A 14,525-nucleotide genomic window follows, 5' to 3' on the forward strand; every position below is an offset into this window, starting at 1 on the left:
TGATACAAGCCACAATGGGAAACAACAGTTTGTCAATGTAAAAATAAACTAAATATACTGCTAAAAGACACCTACACTGGCACAAAAAGTAAATCCACTAGTGTAATTGCTTAGTTACTGATTCATCAAATCAGTTGTGCGCCTGTTGAAATCTTTTGAGTAATTGTAAATCAGGTTGACGCCCAAAGCTGGCATGCAGTCAAGATGCAGTACATAAACAGCTGTACTCCGTCCATATAAGGTATGACGGCTCCAGTGTTATGACTAAGGTTTCCAGGGCCCTGGGTCTGTCTGTTACTGAAGACCCCTCCTTATGAGGCCCATTGTAAGGAAGATTCTGACCACGTTGTGATGGCCTTAAAGTTTACTTTGTTTTGAATAATTATGATTTGCCTGGCTTTATTCGCACCAAAAGTAATTTACACAGGTAGCTTCGGTGATGTGGTTCGTATGAAAGCGCTTCCCTTCAGAGAAGCGTGACAGTGAGTCACGATAAAATGTCTGTCCATGACAACGCCAAAACAAACAGTTTGGGTTTCTCCCATCTTCAAAAACATCAAAGTCCTCCATTAGTTAAAAACTCGCCCCACAGCGGTAGAAAAGTGCACTGCGCGTCGGGTTCAACCAAAAATGATAGCAGTCATCATCATCACAGAGCAAATATCGATTACTGTTTTGTAAAAAAAAAAAAAGTCACGAAATTGCAATGACTGGACTGAGGAGTTCAAGCTTCAAAAGCGACCATCATATCTATTTAGAAATTTTTTTTTTAATACAGTTTATATATATATATATATATATATATATATATAGTATTATATTTTAGAATATTCAACAGCTATTACTCCAGTATTCAGTGTCACGTGATGCTTCAGATATCATTCTAATATAGGATAACCTATATGATAATTATTATTAAATTTATATGATTTGGCATTCGGCCGAAAAAAAGTATTATCAGTGTTGATGTTCTGCCACTTAATATTTTGTGGAAACTGATACGTATTTTTCACAATTCTTTAATGAATAAAAAGAAAGAAAAACTGTATTTGAACGAATTAATTTTTTTTTTTTACATCATATTGCTTGCTTTTCTTAAGACTGTACAAGAGTAAGCTATGTTGTTGTATAGGGCGCTTTGTACAACATTTTGCTTTCAGTGAGTTAAATAAAATATAATAAGAAAGAAAGAAATGTGTCGACGCGTTGGCCACGCCCAGTCCCTGCGAGGCGTCAAAGGAAGTGATGCGTGACGTATCTCCTCCTCCAGCGCGACACGCCCAGCTCAGGAAAGCGCCTTTTTAACGTCCTGGGATCGATTAAGGTAATTAAGTTATACTTTTTTTTATTTATTATAAAATAAAAAAGGTATATGTAGGCGACAAAATACACCAAACTATTGCTATTGCTCACTCGTCTATCCCAAGTCATGCTAATGCGCTGTTGAAGTTGTGTCAATGGTTTCTTTCGCTTGCTAGCTCGATCTAAGAAATCCCCATCTCTGACCTTTGTTCGTCTGAAATACGATTTTGTGGTCCTTTTCTCCCGAATGCCCTGACAGAAGGTTCCATGTTCGCTTGATCTTTGCGTTGGACGTGTCTTTTGTCCAGAGTCACAAAGTTTCCACATGTGTGACAGCCAGCCCCAGATGTTGTAGCAGTCTGACAGAAGTTTATTCTTCTGCAGCGCCGCTTGTTGTATCTCTCTGTGAGAGATCGATTTCGTTCTTTCAGACTCTCTTTAGAGATAAAATAATCTTGTTTCACGGTTTTACGTTACGTTTCTCAGTCAATCAGTGGGCCTACTAACGTTAGTGGCCTGCATGCTACAACATTATTGTGAGTCATTACGGTTTCGAACCTTAAACCTTTACATAAAACCTGTTGTTGCAGATATGACATCTTTAAGTGGAAAATCTGATAAGGAGATCAGTCAGCTGCTGGATGAATATGGCATTAAACATGGACCCATAGTAGGTATGTGATATTAAACCTTTTGTCTTTTTGAGTAAATTGTAACATGATAGTCATAAAAGAATTATAAACATTTTCAAATTTGCAGAATCCACACGGAAGCTCTATGAAAAGAAACTGATTGAAGCCATGACCAAAAAAGCTAATCCTTCCCCGTCTGACAAGACATACTACCGAGAAGAACGTAAGAAAAAAAAAGAGAGACAAGCTTTGACATTCTCCACATTGAAGGTGTAGAATTACACTTAGAAAATTTTCTTTTGTTTTCATAGAGGAGGAAGTGGAATATATTACCTATCAGCCCGTAAGTAAAAACCGAACTTAACTTGAAGGATAACTGCTCTATTATTATTATTATTTTATTATTATTATTATCATTATTATTGTTGTTAAACCATTTTTCAAATTCGGCAGCCACAACTGAGCATGTACGATGGATCTGGTGATGTGTAAGTAGCTTATTTCATTTTCCTGACTATGTTTTCTTCACATTTCTTCAGGGGTTTCTTCAGATCTTAAAAAGCCTTAATTTGTCCTTCCCCAATTTAAGGCATTAAAAAGGTCTTGAATCAGAGCAGAAAGCAGCAGATGCCGTAATGCAGTTTTGAAAAAGAAACAGAAACGAAATGACCATTTTAAGTTTAAAAGTTAAACAATTTTTTCTTTGCACCTTTTAATTACTCTGGAATTAGAAACAGAATTATTTCTATTACTATTATTATTGATTTTACAGGGTATGGTGGTTTTTGTAAATAAATACCTCCACTTTATTAAGGCAGGTGGTGATCACATAGAGGTTTCTAGATTTAAATTCAAAGAGATACTATACTCTTTGCATGACCTGACGTTTTATTCGTATGCAGAATGAACATCAGGAGCGCTGAACACTCATGCAGTGTGTTTTATTCATACTGGAAGCCGGGGGGCGCTCTCGCACAGAAAGTGCAAAACAGACTCATAGAAGTAATAATTTATGATGTGCAGGACGTCCCTAATATAGACAAAAGCATCTGGCTATCCCTGTAGCTGAGGTGAATAAAAAGCAGAAACGTTTTTACTGATGAAGTGTGAAGACAATAAACACATGATTGCGAAAAGTTATCAAGTTATCTTCAGGTAATAAATAAACTATATGAATAATGCAGTACTGTTGACTTATCATTTAGTATAGAAACTATTAAGTATATTTCCTGCCTTATTCTGTGATAAAATCGGAAAAGGGTGTTCGTAGTAACCTTTATAAACCAATCATAAAATTGCATTAGTGAAATGTAAAAAAAAATATTTTAGCCCCTTGCTGCAGCTAAAGTTACTGCCACAGGCTACACACAACAATATAAACAACAGCTGTGCATGCTCTCTTCACAACGTTCTTGTCAAATAATAATAATATGAGTATATCAGCACACTGCTCCGCTGAGAACTCACCGGCAGACGCGGACGTTATTGAAGGCATCTGGTAGCACACTAAATTACTAAAGGTGTCTGAACGTGAGGGATCGTCCCGGATGAGATCGTCAGGTAAAAGGTCATCATAAGAATCATTTCATTTTATTTACGGCTAAATTATTATGCATTCATTTTACTAATAGTTTGGTTCGTCAGTCCTTCACAAAAGCATTTAATTACAAAAGAAAATTAATAAATTGACAAAAGGGAACTCAAGGGGAAAGGGGGCCGGTGCTCAAGCACCCTCTGCACCCCTGGTGAAGATTTTGTTGAGTAATTTACTCGCAGTGTAGAGGTATCTTATCCTTAAAAATAGAAGAAATACAGTGTCTCCAAGGATATGAAAACATTTTCCATATTCTGTTTTTGTAAAATGAATGGAAAGTTGTATTTTCAAACTTTGAAGTTATACAACACTTTGACAGTACATACACAGATAAGAAACCTGCAGAAACCCTGATGTTTAGCAGTAATCTGACATCTATCAAACATCTGAGATCACAAATGCTTACAGTAATTGTATATGTGTGATCTTTCCCTAGCACGAGGAGGTCAAAGGTCATCGGTGGCAATTTTGCCCATGAGTGAGATTTAGTTGTTCCTTTTTCATCAAATATTTTAGCTTAAAAGTAGTTTGCACCTAAATGCTAACTGGATATATGTCCTCTCTCCACAGCATACCGAGGTCTAAGCTGACTGATTACAGAGATGGAGACCTAGGCTATAACAATGAGTCCGTTTTTGTTTTAACAATATTATGTGTTTATCTTATTTTTGTCTCGTTCTACATGTTACTACAATTTGTGTATAATTCTGTAATACAATAACCTCACATAAAAATAAATGAAATGTCCTCACTGTCTATTTTGAAGGCCCATGATCAGCCCAGCTCGCTCGTCCTATCAGAGCTCTTCTCGGCCCGGTCCGTCAGTCTCCGCATCCATGCAGCGTGGTCCGTCCAGTCCAGAGAGCAGCAGATCTGGAGGGGTCCCGGGCTGGCTTCGTGTCCTGGTGTTTCTTATCATTGCTGTGTTTCTTTATTACGTGTACACGTGTATGGAGCCTGCAGAGGAGACCCCCTTTAAAAGCATTAAGTAGAGGAATAGTGAGATGTTTTAAATATGTTCATCAGCCCCAAACTAAACTGATTCAGTACAAAACAACAAAATATAGCCAGGATTAAGAGCAAATAATATTCTGTTTGAGTACAGATTGTGAGGTTTAGTACCATTTGTCGTACATCCATAAACTTGTGCATAATGTGTAAAGTTTTATCCACATACTTTGTGGATTTTTAACCGATACAGGAAGACTATCTATATTAAGAAATTTCAGATTTTTTTTTTATCATTGGGGCATTCAAGTGTCTTTATAAACTTATTTTCTCATGAATTGTATGTCAAATCCTTTTGCTGTGGCCGTGTATTTAGGGCTTGTGTTCATGTGGTATTCTGTAGCACGCTATTTGTCTTCAGAGTTTTTTAAATAAATTCTAAGGTTCTGAATTTAAAACTGAAGAGATATAGGCAATAAAGTGCTAGTTTTTGAATAATAGTTACAGTTAAAGGCCACTGTTAGTTACAATGCAACAACCCCTTCTGCCAAGACTAGATTCACAGTATAATAAGCTTTAAGTGCCTTATTACTATTATGGTAAATTATTAAGGGTATAAATTGTATAAATTTTTTATTAAATAAATTCATTAATTTCTTCCTGCTGCTTGTCACTGACAGGTAAACACTACCAAAATGCCGTATATATATATATATATATATATATATATATATATATATATATATATATATAGTATTATAATATAGTGTTGCCAAAATGGTTTTGTTTTTGTTGACAACCTAAGCCACACATTTTGCAAAGTGAACAAAAAATGTCCAAACACTTCTTAAATTCCCAATGTTTTTTTTTTTCATGTATTTATCGACTTTATTAAATCCTTTGACCAAAAAAGAAACAAAGTTTGCTTTAATAAAGTTTCCAGCAGCATGCGTGAAGACTTCTGGTATTGTTAAAAAGCTCTAGGAGAGAGACAGCAGATGTCTGGGAGTTAGTGCTGTCAAAACAACTAATCATAATCAAAATAAAGGTTTTTGATAACATAATATACGAGTGTGCACTGTGTATATTTATTATATATATATATATATATATTTATTTATTTATTTTTCAAGAAAAATATGGTATGTTTATATATTATATTTAGATAAAATATTAAATACATGTATAAATACATTATATAATTATGAATTATTATTACATAATAAACAGTATACATACATATAATATGTAAACAAAAACTTTTATTTTTGACTGCACTACTGGTAATATATTGCAAAATCTTTTTATTTCTTGTTTGCGTTCAATGAAGTGAATAAACGGTAACAAATTAAATTAAGGAAATTCAGCTGGAAACCTCAAATTACACATTTACTCAGATATGAGTGCTTTATCAAAGTGAAGGTATCCATAAAAACATCAAAACCCATACATGATCTCTGTACGGATCAAAAGGATGGCAGAAAAAAAGTTCTTGACAATTACTGTCAATTGTAGCAACTGTGGGCTTGGTAAAAGTATAAATAATGAATAAGTATGAATAAAAGTCCTTAAATATTCTGTATTTTCCGGACTATAAGTCGCACATTTTTTCATAGTTTGGCTGGTCCTGCGACTTATAGTCATGTGCGACTTATCAAAATTAATTTGACATGAACCAAGAGAAATGAACCTAACCGTCTCCAGCCACGAGAGGGCGCTCTATGCTGCTCTGTGCTCCTGTAGTCTACACTGAAGACATATAGCGCCCTCTCGCGGCTGTAGACGCTAATGCTTTCTCTTGGTCCTTGGTTCTAAATAAGTGCGACTTATAGTCCAGTGCGACTTAAGCACTATTCGGACGGGACTAGTTTTCTAAACTACGTTTGAGTTTCGATTCTTACCACCTGACGTCTGTGATTTTCATGTACCAATTCGGACGGGACTAACATCTCCGTGTTTATTACAGAGGTGGGAGGGTCTGATTTGTGCATCTGGGCGTCACAGAGATCACGCACTCTGTGTATCCGTGCATTGCATTGCATTCATTCAGAATGATTGCCTTAGTATTATTACACAATGAATACTAAATGGCTAGTATAACAAAACCATGTTAATGTGTGGTTCCTTTAGTTTAACTTGTTTTCCTTTTTTTTTATTAAATGTAATTAAAACATTATGTAACCGAGTACATAAATGAACGTGAGTAATCTTACCTGATGCTGATATTACAATAGCCGGTATTAACAGTTTACGCGATCTTGCTCTTGATTTTATTATTTGTATTATTTTTTTTATTACTATTTATTTGCCACTAAACAAATATATCAAACACAGCGCGCGGTAAGAGCAACTATGGTAATTCACTTTGGCCAAAACACACAAGGAAACGCGTTGTGAAATAAAATATCACCGGCAATCACAGACATTCACATTCGGAAGGAATTAGTTTTCTCAGAGTATAACTGAGTTTGCTGAAAAACGGTAGGTAATTTGCTCTGGAATTATCACAGAGGTTGTGTGAGAAAAACGCAGATTTCTCTAACGACCCCCTGTAAAACTAGTCCCGTCCGAATAGGGCTTTATATGTTTTTTTCCCCTCATCATGACGTATTTTGGGACTGATGCGACTTATACTCAGGTGCGACTCATAGTCCGAAAAATACGGTTATTCCGAGGGACTGCAACATCAGATGCTGGTTCTGAAAAAGTAGAGATGTAAAGTCATTAAAGTGCAGTACAGCATTAGAATTAATTTAAAAAACAAAGTATAGATGACAAGATAAAAATATACACGATTTTAAATTCAATGCATGTATACATTACAATCTGACACATTACTGCAGATTCTGTAAAGTGGAAAATACTGTAATTCGCTACATTGCCCTGTCCACTCAAGATCATGTAATTAGGAAATAAATAAGTAACAAGTAGTTATTGAGTGTAAGACAAAAGTGAATGAACACACCTCGTGAAAATTCTGCAGAAAGAAAATGTGGCAAGTTTAGGCTGAAAGATGTCCTTTTCTCAAGCAAGTCAAGTTCTTTCCACAGGACAGTATCAATGACAAGCTTAAGCAAATATGAAACTTCACACAGCATTGCTTGTACACACACCTGAAGGACCTTTGCAACAGAAGTATGAGCATCACTTAGGTGCTATCGAGGGCATGTTGTCTTGAGGATAGTCTGCTTGAATGAAACATAACCAGATATTCAACAAATTAATTCATATAAAGCATATATTATATAGAGAGAGTTACAAGATGTTATGATCTGTTCTGTAAAATACTTTTGTAACATTACAGTATATTTAACAAACATACAAACAAGAAAAAATAAAGCAGACATCTATTACCTTTCCGCATTGATTAAAGGCTTGATTCTCCATTTTCTTCGGGTTTTGTTTAGCAACAGAAATGTTTAAATGGGGCTCGCAAACATATCAGCTCAGCCTGAGAGGTGTTTTAGACTGAAACTCCTGGCTCTCTCCAAAAGATGTGCTTTTGAACTCTGAGAGAAAGACCCTACCATTAGTGTCACCAGTGAGTAACGCTTGTCTGTCTGCATCTGGTGCACTGTTAGTGTGACAGACGACGAGGTTTCAGACAGACAATAGCTTTAGTTGTCTTAACACAAACTAAAAATATCTATGAACTAAAAACACCTTGTGTATCTAGAAGGTGAGTTTTTATTTAAAAACAAAACAACAAAAAAACAGGTCACGACAATACAGTATAATTGCAAATCAAACACGGGCACACTTGTGTTTGCTACAGCATATACTAAATCACAGGTTTTTGTAAAAAAAGAGGATTATAGTTTTAAGCTTTTTAGGAGTATTCTATTAGAAGGCAATTTTATAAGTGGAATGCTTATTGATCAGTGTCTTGCAGTTTGTTATTTATTCCTATTATAAATCTGCATGACAGTGCATGGCATGGGAACAGTCCTGAACATGTAAATAAGTGGTCTGATTGGTTATGTTTGACACCTCATGCCTTTCACTAATTAAATCCAAGCTGAAGGTTGTAGATTTCTGCTTAGTCCTTGGTCCTTAGATTGGTAAAGGGAGAGAAAAGCCACATATCTGTTCTTAAGCTCCTCCATCCGTTCGGCTAAAACACAAACAAAAAAAAACAAGCAAATTATTCAGAAGTTGGAGCGCAAAGTTTCACTCAAATCCAAGAAAACACTCACGCAGTGTGCACTTCTTCCCTTTAGACCAGTACTGCTTTTCTGTCTGCAGCTGTCGCTCTGTTTGTGTGAGAGACGATGAGGTCTCATACAGCTGCATAAGAGCCTCCAGCTCCTGAAACGTAAAAGAAGAATACACAAAACGGCTGTCCAGAGAGTATCCAGACATGTAATTCAAAACTCTCTTCAATGGCATTCTTTTCAAAAACAACTGCATTCTACCTAGAAACATAAAAAACTGTGCAAATTCAGAATAGATTACAGGTATTAATGTTCAGTTTCCAATGCACAGACCAAAGATTTTGCTTCATAAGACCTCAATATATTGTCAGGAGCCATTTGTATTACATTTAGCGTCCCCTGATTTTTACTTTTTTTTGACTGTAACCACTGACTTGTTTTTCACACATTGCCAAGGACTATGGTCTAAGCTAAAAAAAAAAAATACCAGTAACTAAAAAATCTTTACTGTTATACAAGAAAAAAAAAGCCAATTAACAGCAAATTTTCATTTTTGAGTGAACGATCTCTTTAAGTAACTGCAGATAAATGATGAAGGATGCTTTACCGTATTACAGGTGTGCAGGAGCTGATGTACAGACGGAAACACTTGAGCACCAGAACTGAGGACCGGAGGGGATCTTTGGCAGTACGCCTTGAAGTCTGTTGTATAGATGTGTCCAAAAGCCGTCATGAGCTGAGACATGTCTGAGATGGCCACTTTCAGCGCACAGGGGGACAGAACAGCTGCCGAACCTGACGAATGTGACTGCAGGAACTCACACTGAGGAACAGAGAGAATCATGCTATTATTATGGAAACCAAACACATCATATCAGATCTGAAAAATGGCACATGATGTTCCCACCTCGTTGTGGAGCTCGACTAGTGTGCTCTGCGTAGACTGCAGCAGCGCCATGGCCTCTGTCAGGCTTTCTTCTCCATGACTTCCTAGTCGGGAATGTTGATCACTCCTTCAACAGCAGCACATAACAACTGTGTTAAAGACAGCGGTTGAAAACATACATGGGTGCAGAACAATCATACAGACCTGTTTATGATATCACCCGGTTTACTGTGTTGTTTTCCATTCGTTTTTTTTTTTGTGAGTTGACTGTGTGCGTATTAGATGTTCACGGATATGTGCAGGCCACGGGTTGCAGACTGGATTCAGGAGCACATCCAGGTCTGGTAAGTGATCCTGAAACATTAGTTCCTGAAGGAGATCATCGTTCCTCACATTGTCATCACAAGAGGATGAGTTCTGCCTACATCCATCAAAACAAACACAATAGAAACAAGCACATGCAAATTATCGCAGGGGCTTCGGAGGGCAGGAATTAAGGATGAAGTTAAATCAATGTTACAAAAAGCTGCAAAAGTCAGATACCTAAAGTTGATGGAGGAGTCTGCTTGAATGACCATTAGAAGCTGCTCCAGAAACCTCAGCTGCTGTAATGGTGGTGCAAGACCCTGGAAATATAACACACAACAGGACACTTTAATTCAATATGTTAACCAAAGTTAATGAAGTATTCAACAGCGTGAAAGATCACATTTTCAAAAACATTTCAGAGGAATCTCTATTCTGCTCGATACATAAAATGCACGAGACAGTGTAAAGATCAGCATTGTATAACTTCATACCTTGATTAAATCCTGGTCGTTAGCTTTACATAACATCATTTCAAAACCAAACCGTGCGAGTTCTGTGTGCAAGAGAGAAAGCACAACAAAACAATAAACATATATAACTATATATTAAACAATAAGCATATGAAAATAACATAATAATTTGAAATAGCAGACAGAGACTTCGCTGGATCTTCTTATCTTTGTAAATAAATATCAGAGTAACAGATTTTAAACCGAACTTACTTATTCTAACCTGTGCTTATTAAAATATCTAAAAGAAAAAAGTAATCCTTATTTTTGTTTTAATTTAATACAATTAGCAATCCTTACATAGAGTCATTAAATGTCATCAAATGATTCTTGTTCTAAATAATGGTAAAAATGTACGCAGTCATTATTTTATGCTCAGAAAAAAAAAAGATTTTGACAAGACACGTTCTAATGTAACAGAAAAAAACTACATTTAAAGATTAAAATTAATTTAGAATGTATAGTTTTTATGCCTGAAAACCTCTTTTCGTCTTTGACCCATACAAGGCATTACCTTGAACTAAATCCTCATTCTGAGTTGCTTTAATTGTGGAAAACTTCTCCTTTAGGGATGGACAAATGCTTTGTAAAAACAAACACACAAACAAAGCAAGGCATTTTAGTACACAGATCTGCAAACTACAAACTTGTCATTATTCTAATCATGTTTGATAGTCATTTAGGCATCAGACCTGGCGCAAATCCACTTGAGGATATCAGTCCTGTGTAAAGAGGGAGAGCAGAGGAGCTCGTGCACACTGTCCGGCTCCCGCAGGTACAGCCCGTCCACCAGAGGACAGCCCACACTCTGAGCCACAACAATAAGTTACTGTGTTTTACTGACAATTTGCTCGGGTTTCCAATATTTGTCAGGCTCGCTAAACAGATACATATGCAGCATTCATTGAGCCTGACAGACGAAACGATAACGTTAACTAAACCAGCAATAATATCAAGTACTGTATTGTTTTTCTATTACACAAATGATGTCCTGAATTGTGAAAAAAAGTGATATCTTAAACTATGTGATTTTAACAGTTAACGTACACAAACTAGCAGCTCACTGACCCCAAAAAACACTAACGTTACTACAGACCCAGCACAGCGAGTTTTGAATCCGCGAAACATCAGAAAATGATTGAGTGTGTCATTTTCTGTGTGTGGTGTGTCTATGAAGATGTGTAAACTACCTGAAGGGTGTTGTAAACTCGAACAGACAGCAGCTGCTCTTTTGAATTGCCCGCCATGTTTGTTATTCCTGCAGCGCGTGCGCGTCTGTGCGTGCGTCCGCGTCATTCAGCGCATGCGGCTACAGCGACCCCCGGCGGCCGCTAGCATATTACAACGAAACACAGTCCACAATAGGTTACTATACAGGCTTAGCTAAGTAGGGTTATAATATTTACATTGAGAATTATACAGATTTGAGCACTTTTGTTTGGTGATTCAGTAAAACAAACAGTGTGGGATGTTCATTTCTTATATTTCAGGTATGGATGTATGTGTGTTTATATTTCTACACATCCTCTAACTGCTTTTAATTATTCATTTTAGATCATATGCAAACTAATTTATCAATACATCCCAAAAAAAAATTTCTGGTACAAATCAAATCTCTTATGTACGTATGAAACAGCTTGATTAAATGAGTCTAAAATATTTGTTGGACAAAAATATGTTTTTATTTAAATTAGGTTTTCATCAGTGTTGCTAGAATGATGCAATAACCAAGAAAATAAAAAAATCACAAACAATTTGCTATATTCTCTATTGTGTCCCTTATGTAAAAAGGTATCTTCCACATAAACTGAGAAAAAGACAATTTCATAGTTTGTTTAAATGTGCTGGCTAAACATTAGGCCTACATAATATCACATGAGATCTTTTGTTATGATATGGAGTAAGCCTATAGTGTCCAGTAAGTTGTTCGGTAAAAACACGTTGATGACATGAAAGGCAGGTTGAGTCCCAATACAATCATGTGAGCTTAATCATCAGTGAAGTTTAAAGATCTGGTCTGAGCGAGTGCAGTTTCAAATATTGCACTGCCCCTGAAACAAGGGGATGAGATGTAAAGTTAGTACAGTCTACCTCAGTTAACTAAACTATAAAAATAATGGAAAGAATGAGTATACATCTATTTTCTAATGATGCTTTGCTGTTACTCTGCTCACCCTCCAGTCTCAAATCCCAATGCTGTGACGAAGATGTTGATAAGAACGGTAAAGAACACAAACACAGTTGCTGCGTCATTCATTGTGTTAAGTCTCGGCTGTTTCTTAACATCATTCAGGTCATACTTCACTGAAGGGAGCAAGAGAAAACACATAATGTTACATCAATGAAATTACAGCAGAATACTTTCAAAGAGATAACTAACCAATGAAGATGAGCAGGAGGCCAACAATGACCTGCAGTGAGATGGACAGTGAGATCAGAGCGATGAGAGGAACGTAGAAGCGGTGCTGTGCTCCTGAATGCAGCACTGTCTTCAGCTGAGAGGAGTTCGCCATCAGAAGAGCCACATCCAACATGCTCTGCGCTGCACTCTTCTTAGTAGCGTAATGATTCATGTTGAAGGGACGCTGTGTGCTCCCTGCGCCAGGAGCCTGACAGGGAGTGAACATTACTAACAAAAATCTGTTGGTGAACACTGTAAACATTCAACATATTTTCTATTCCCTCCTAATTTTATATATATATATATATATATATATATATATATATATATATATATATATATATATATATATATATATATATATAAATGTTAAATGGTAAAAAAGCTGTCACTTGGGCAGTACCTTTTCAAAAGATACACCTTGGCACCTGAAGGCTCCATTCTTGTACCTTAAAGCTATATATGAGTACCTATAACATACAGGTACCATCCCAGTAACAGCTTTTCTCCCTTTTTCTGAGAGCGTACATATGATTATATTGCTTAGACGACAAAAAATCTTCAGGCAAATACAATACAACAAAGGTTTTTGAATAATTGAGACCCCAGACAGGAGGGTTACAGTATGTCTTAAGGGCTAAGTCTTGAGGGTCAGTGCTATGAAACCAATAAGTTCAAGTTCATTAAAAAAAATAAAAGTGTTGTATCATATGTGTAATAATCATTTTGTATTTCCCAAGAACATAATTCACAAAAATCCTCAATTTGATCATTTATTGTTTCTCTTATTTTGCATTTCTTTTGAAGAGTTCATGTAGCTTGTTCCTGAATAGTTAAGAGATGGATACATTTTAAACAGGGTATAACAACTCTGTTCTGGTTATATACAAAATAAGGGAATGATAACATCTCCAAGGTAAGACTGCATCTGTGTGTCTGTCCGCATAGCAGTTTTGGGTGGTGAAGAAGGGTGTTCTCCAGTTCTTTCAAACCTAATGTTTCATTCTGTAAGAGCAGACAAGTACACTCCCTAATATGCTATTTATAGTGTTACAAAAACAGTACTGGTTTAATTCCTCTTTTACATGTAACTTTTAATGCACTCCAATAGATGTTTATTATAATATTTTGTAAAACTGGATATAGGCTGGCTAATCCATAAACATGTAAACAAAATGATAAGAACGAATAATACAGAATATAAACCATCAGGCTACAGTATATGATCACCTATAGTTATCCCTTTAAGATAAATAAAACGACACGTCTCCATTTTATCCTTTTTGCGTTAAAAAAGTACAAACTTTTTCCCTTTTTTTAAAAAATAAAAAGCATCAAACATCAATATAAACTTTACCTCCACCGTTCCTGGTTCTTTAAGAGGTTGGTTCTCCTCCATAGAGACGGATGCTTAGCTTTGACTAATCAGACAATTTAAAAGAAGCATTCGAGAAGCTCACGAATTAATACAAAAACCGCGTGAGAAATTAGTGATTTCTGCACTAAAACATAACAAACAACTGATTGCACCTTCAGCTCTGCTCTGGTTGTTAAGAGTATTAGTAGTGGTGAGGACTGATTCATCCCAGTGACTCGAATCTTTTGTTTACTTTCACTATAAAGAGTCGTTATGATTCGTTCAGGGACTCGTTCAGTAGTGCACAGTTACGTCAGCATTCCTTTAATTACCGGTTTTTAAATCAACACGTTTACATAATGATTACTCACCTCATGTATTCTACTGACACAACAAAACATCTAGATATTTTTTTGATAACTCATCTACCAAG

General features: G+C 36.1%; 3 protein-coding genes across 4 annotated transcripts; 1 reads left to right on the forward strand and 2 right to left on the reverse strand.

Annotated features, from left to right (window-relative positions):
* Positions 1-1,185: 1,185 nt before the first annotated feature.
* emd (emerin) lies at positions 1,186-5,540 on the forward strand. The gene is made up of 8 exons (XM_026242153.1): positions 1,186-1,324; positions 1,893-1,976; positions 2,062-2,157; positions 2,246-2,277; positions 2,388-2,422; positions 3,965-4,006; positions 4,099-4,155; positions 4,295-5,540. The coding sequence occupies exons 2-8, from the start codon at positions 1,895-1,897 to the stop codon at positions 4,518-4,520; spliced, it is 570 nt and encodes a 189-aa protein (XP_026097938.1). The 5' UTR covers positions 1,186-1,324; positions 1,893-1,894; the 3' UTR covers positions 4,521-5,540.
* Positions 5,541-8,146: 2,606 nt separating this feature from the next.
* On the reverse strand, positions 8,147-11,657 carry LOC113069151 (HAUS augmin-like complex subunit 7). Its single transcript, XM_074559883.1, is given in 11 exon segments — positions 8,147-8,590; positions 8,673-8,784; positions 9,238-9,453; positions 9,538-9,643; positions 9,721-9,755; positions 9,757-9,937; positions 10,060-10,142; positions 10,317-10,378; positions 10,849-10,916; positions 11,027-11,142; positions 11,525-11,657. Coding segments are annotated over 11 exon segments (1,143 nt in total). The 5' UTR covers positions 11,582-11,657; the 3' UTR covers positions 8,147-8,483.
* On the reverse strand, positions 11,565-13,001 carry LOC113069152 (ninjurin-2). Of its 2 annotated transcripts, none has more exons than XM_026242157.1 (3): positions 12,715-13,001; positions 12,509-12,638; positions 11,565-11,665 (listed from the first exon to the last, which is right to left on the reverse strand). In XM_026242157.1, the coding sequence occupies exons 1-3, from the start codon at positions 12,995-12,997 to the stop codon at positions 11,644-11,646; spliced, it is 435 nt and encodes a 144-aa protein (XP_026097942.1). In that variant the 5' UTR covers positions 12,998-13,001; the 3' UTR covers positions 11,565-11,643. The 2 variants fall into 2 exon arrangements, with proteins under 2 accessions (XP_026097942.1, XP_026097941.1); XM_026242156.1 differs by lacking the exon at positions 11,565-11,665 and adding an exon at positions 12,007-12,385.
* Positions 13,002-14,525: the final 1,524 nt, after the last annotated feature.

The sequence above is a fragment of the Carassius auratus genome, unplaced genomic scaffold (assembly GCF_003368295.1).
Source record: "Carassius auratus strain Wakin unplaced genomic scaffold, ASM336829v1 scaf_tig00000876, whole genome shotgun sequence".
In the NCBI taxonomy this organism is placed as follows: domain Eukaryota; kingdom Metazoa; phylum Chordata; class Actinopteri; order Cypriniformes; family Cyprinidae; genus Carassius; species Carassius auratus.

Excerpts from the sequence above, each read along its gene's own strand:
- emd (XM_026242153.1), top strand. The coding sequence starts at position 1,895 with ATGACATCTTTAAGTGGAAAATCTGATAAGGAGATCAGTCAGCTGCTG. Across the intron at positions 2,423-3,964 it reads TACGATGGATCTGGTGATGT|CACGAGGAGGTCAAAGGTCA; the intron begins GTAAGTAGCTTA and ends ATCTTTCCCTAG. Across the intron at positions 4,007-4,098 it reads GGTGGCAATTTTGCCCATGA|CATACCGAGGTCTAAGCTGA; the intron begins GTGAGATTTAGT and ends CTCTCTCCACAG.
- LOC113069152 (XM_026242156.1), bottom strand. The coding sequence starts at position 12,997 with ATGTTTACAGTGTTCACCAACAGATTTTTGTTAGTAATGTTCACTCCC. Across the intron at positions 12,639-12,714 it reads CCTCCTGCTCATCTTCATTG|TGAAGTATGACCTGAATGAT; the intron begins GTTAGTTATCTC and ends TGCTCCCTTCAG. Across the intron at positions 12,386-12,508 it reads TTGGGATTTGAGACTGGAGG|GGGCAGTGCAATATTTGAAA; the intron begins GTGAGCAGAGTA and ends CCCTTGTTTCAG.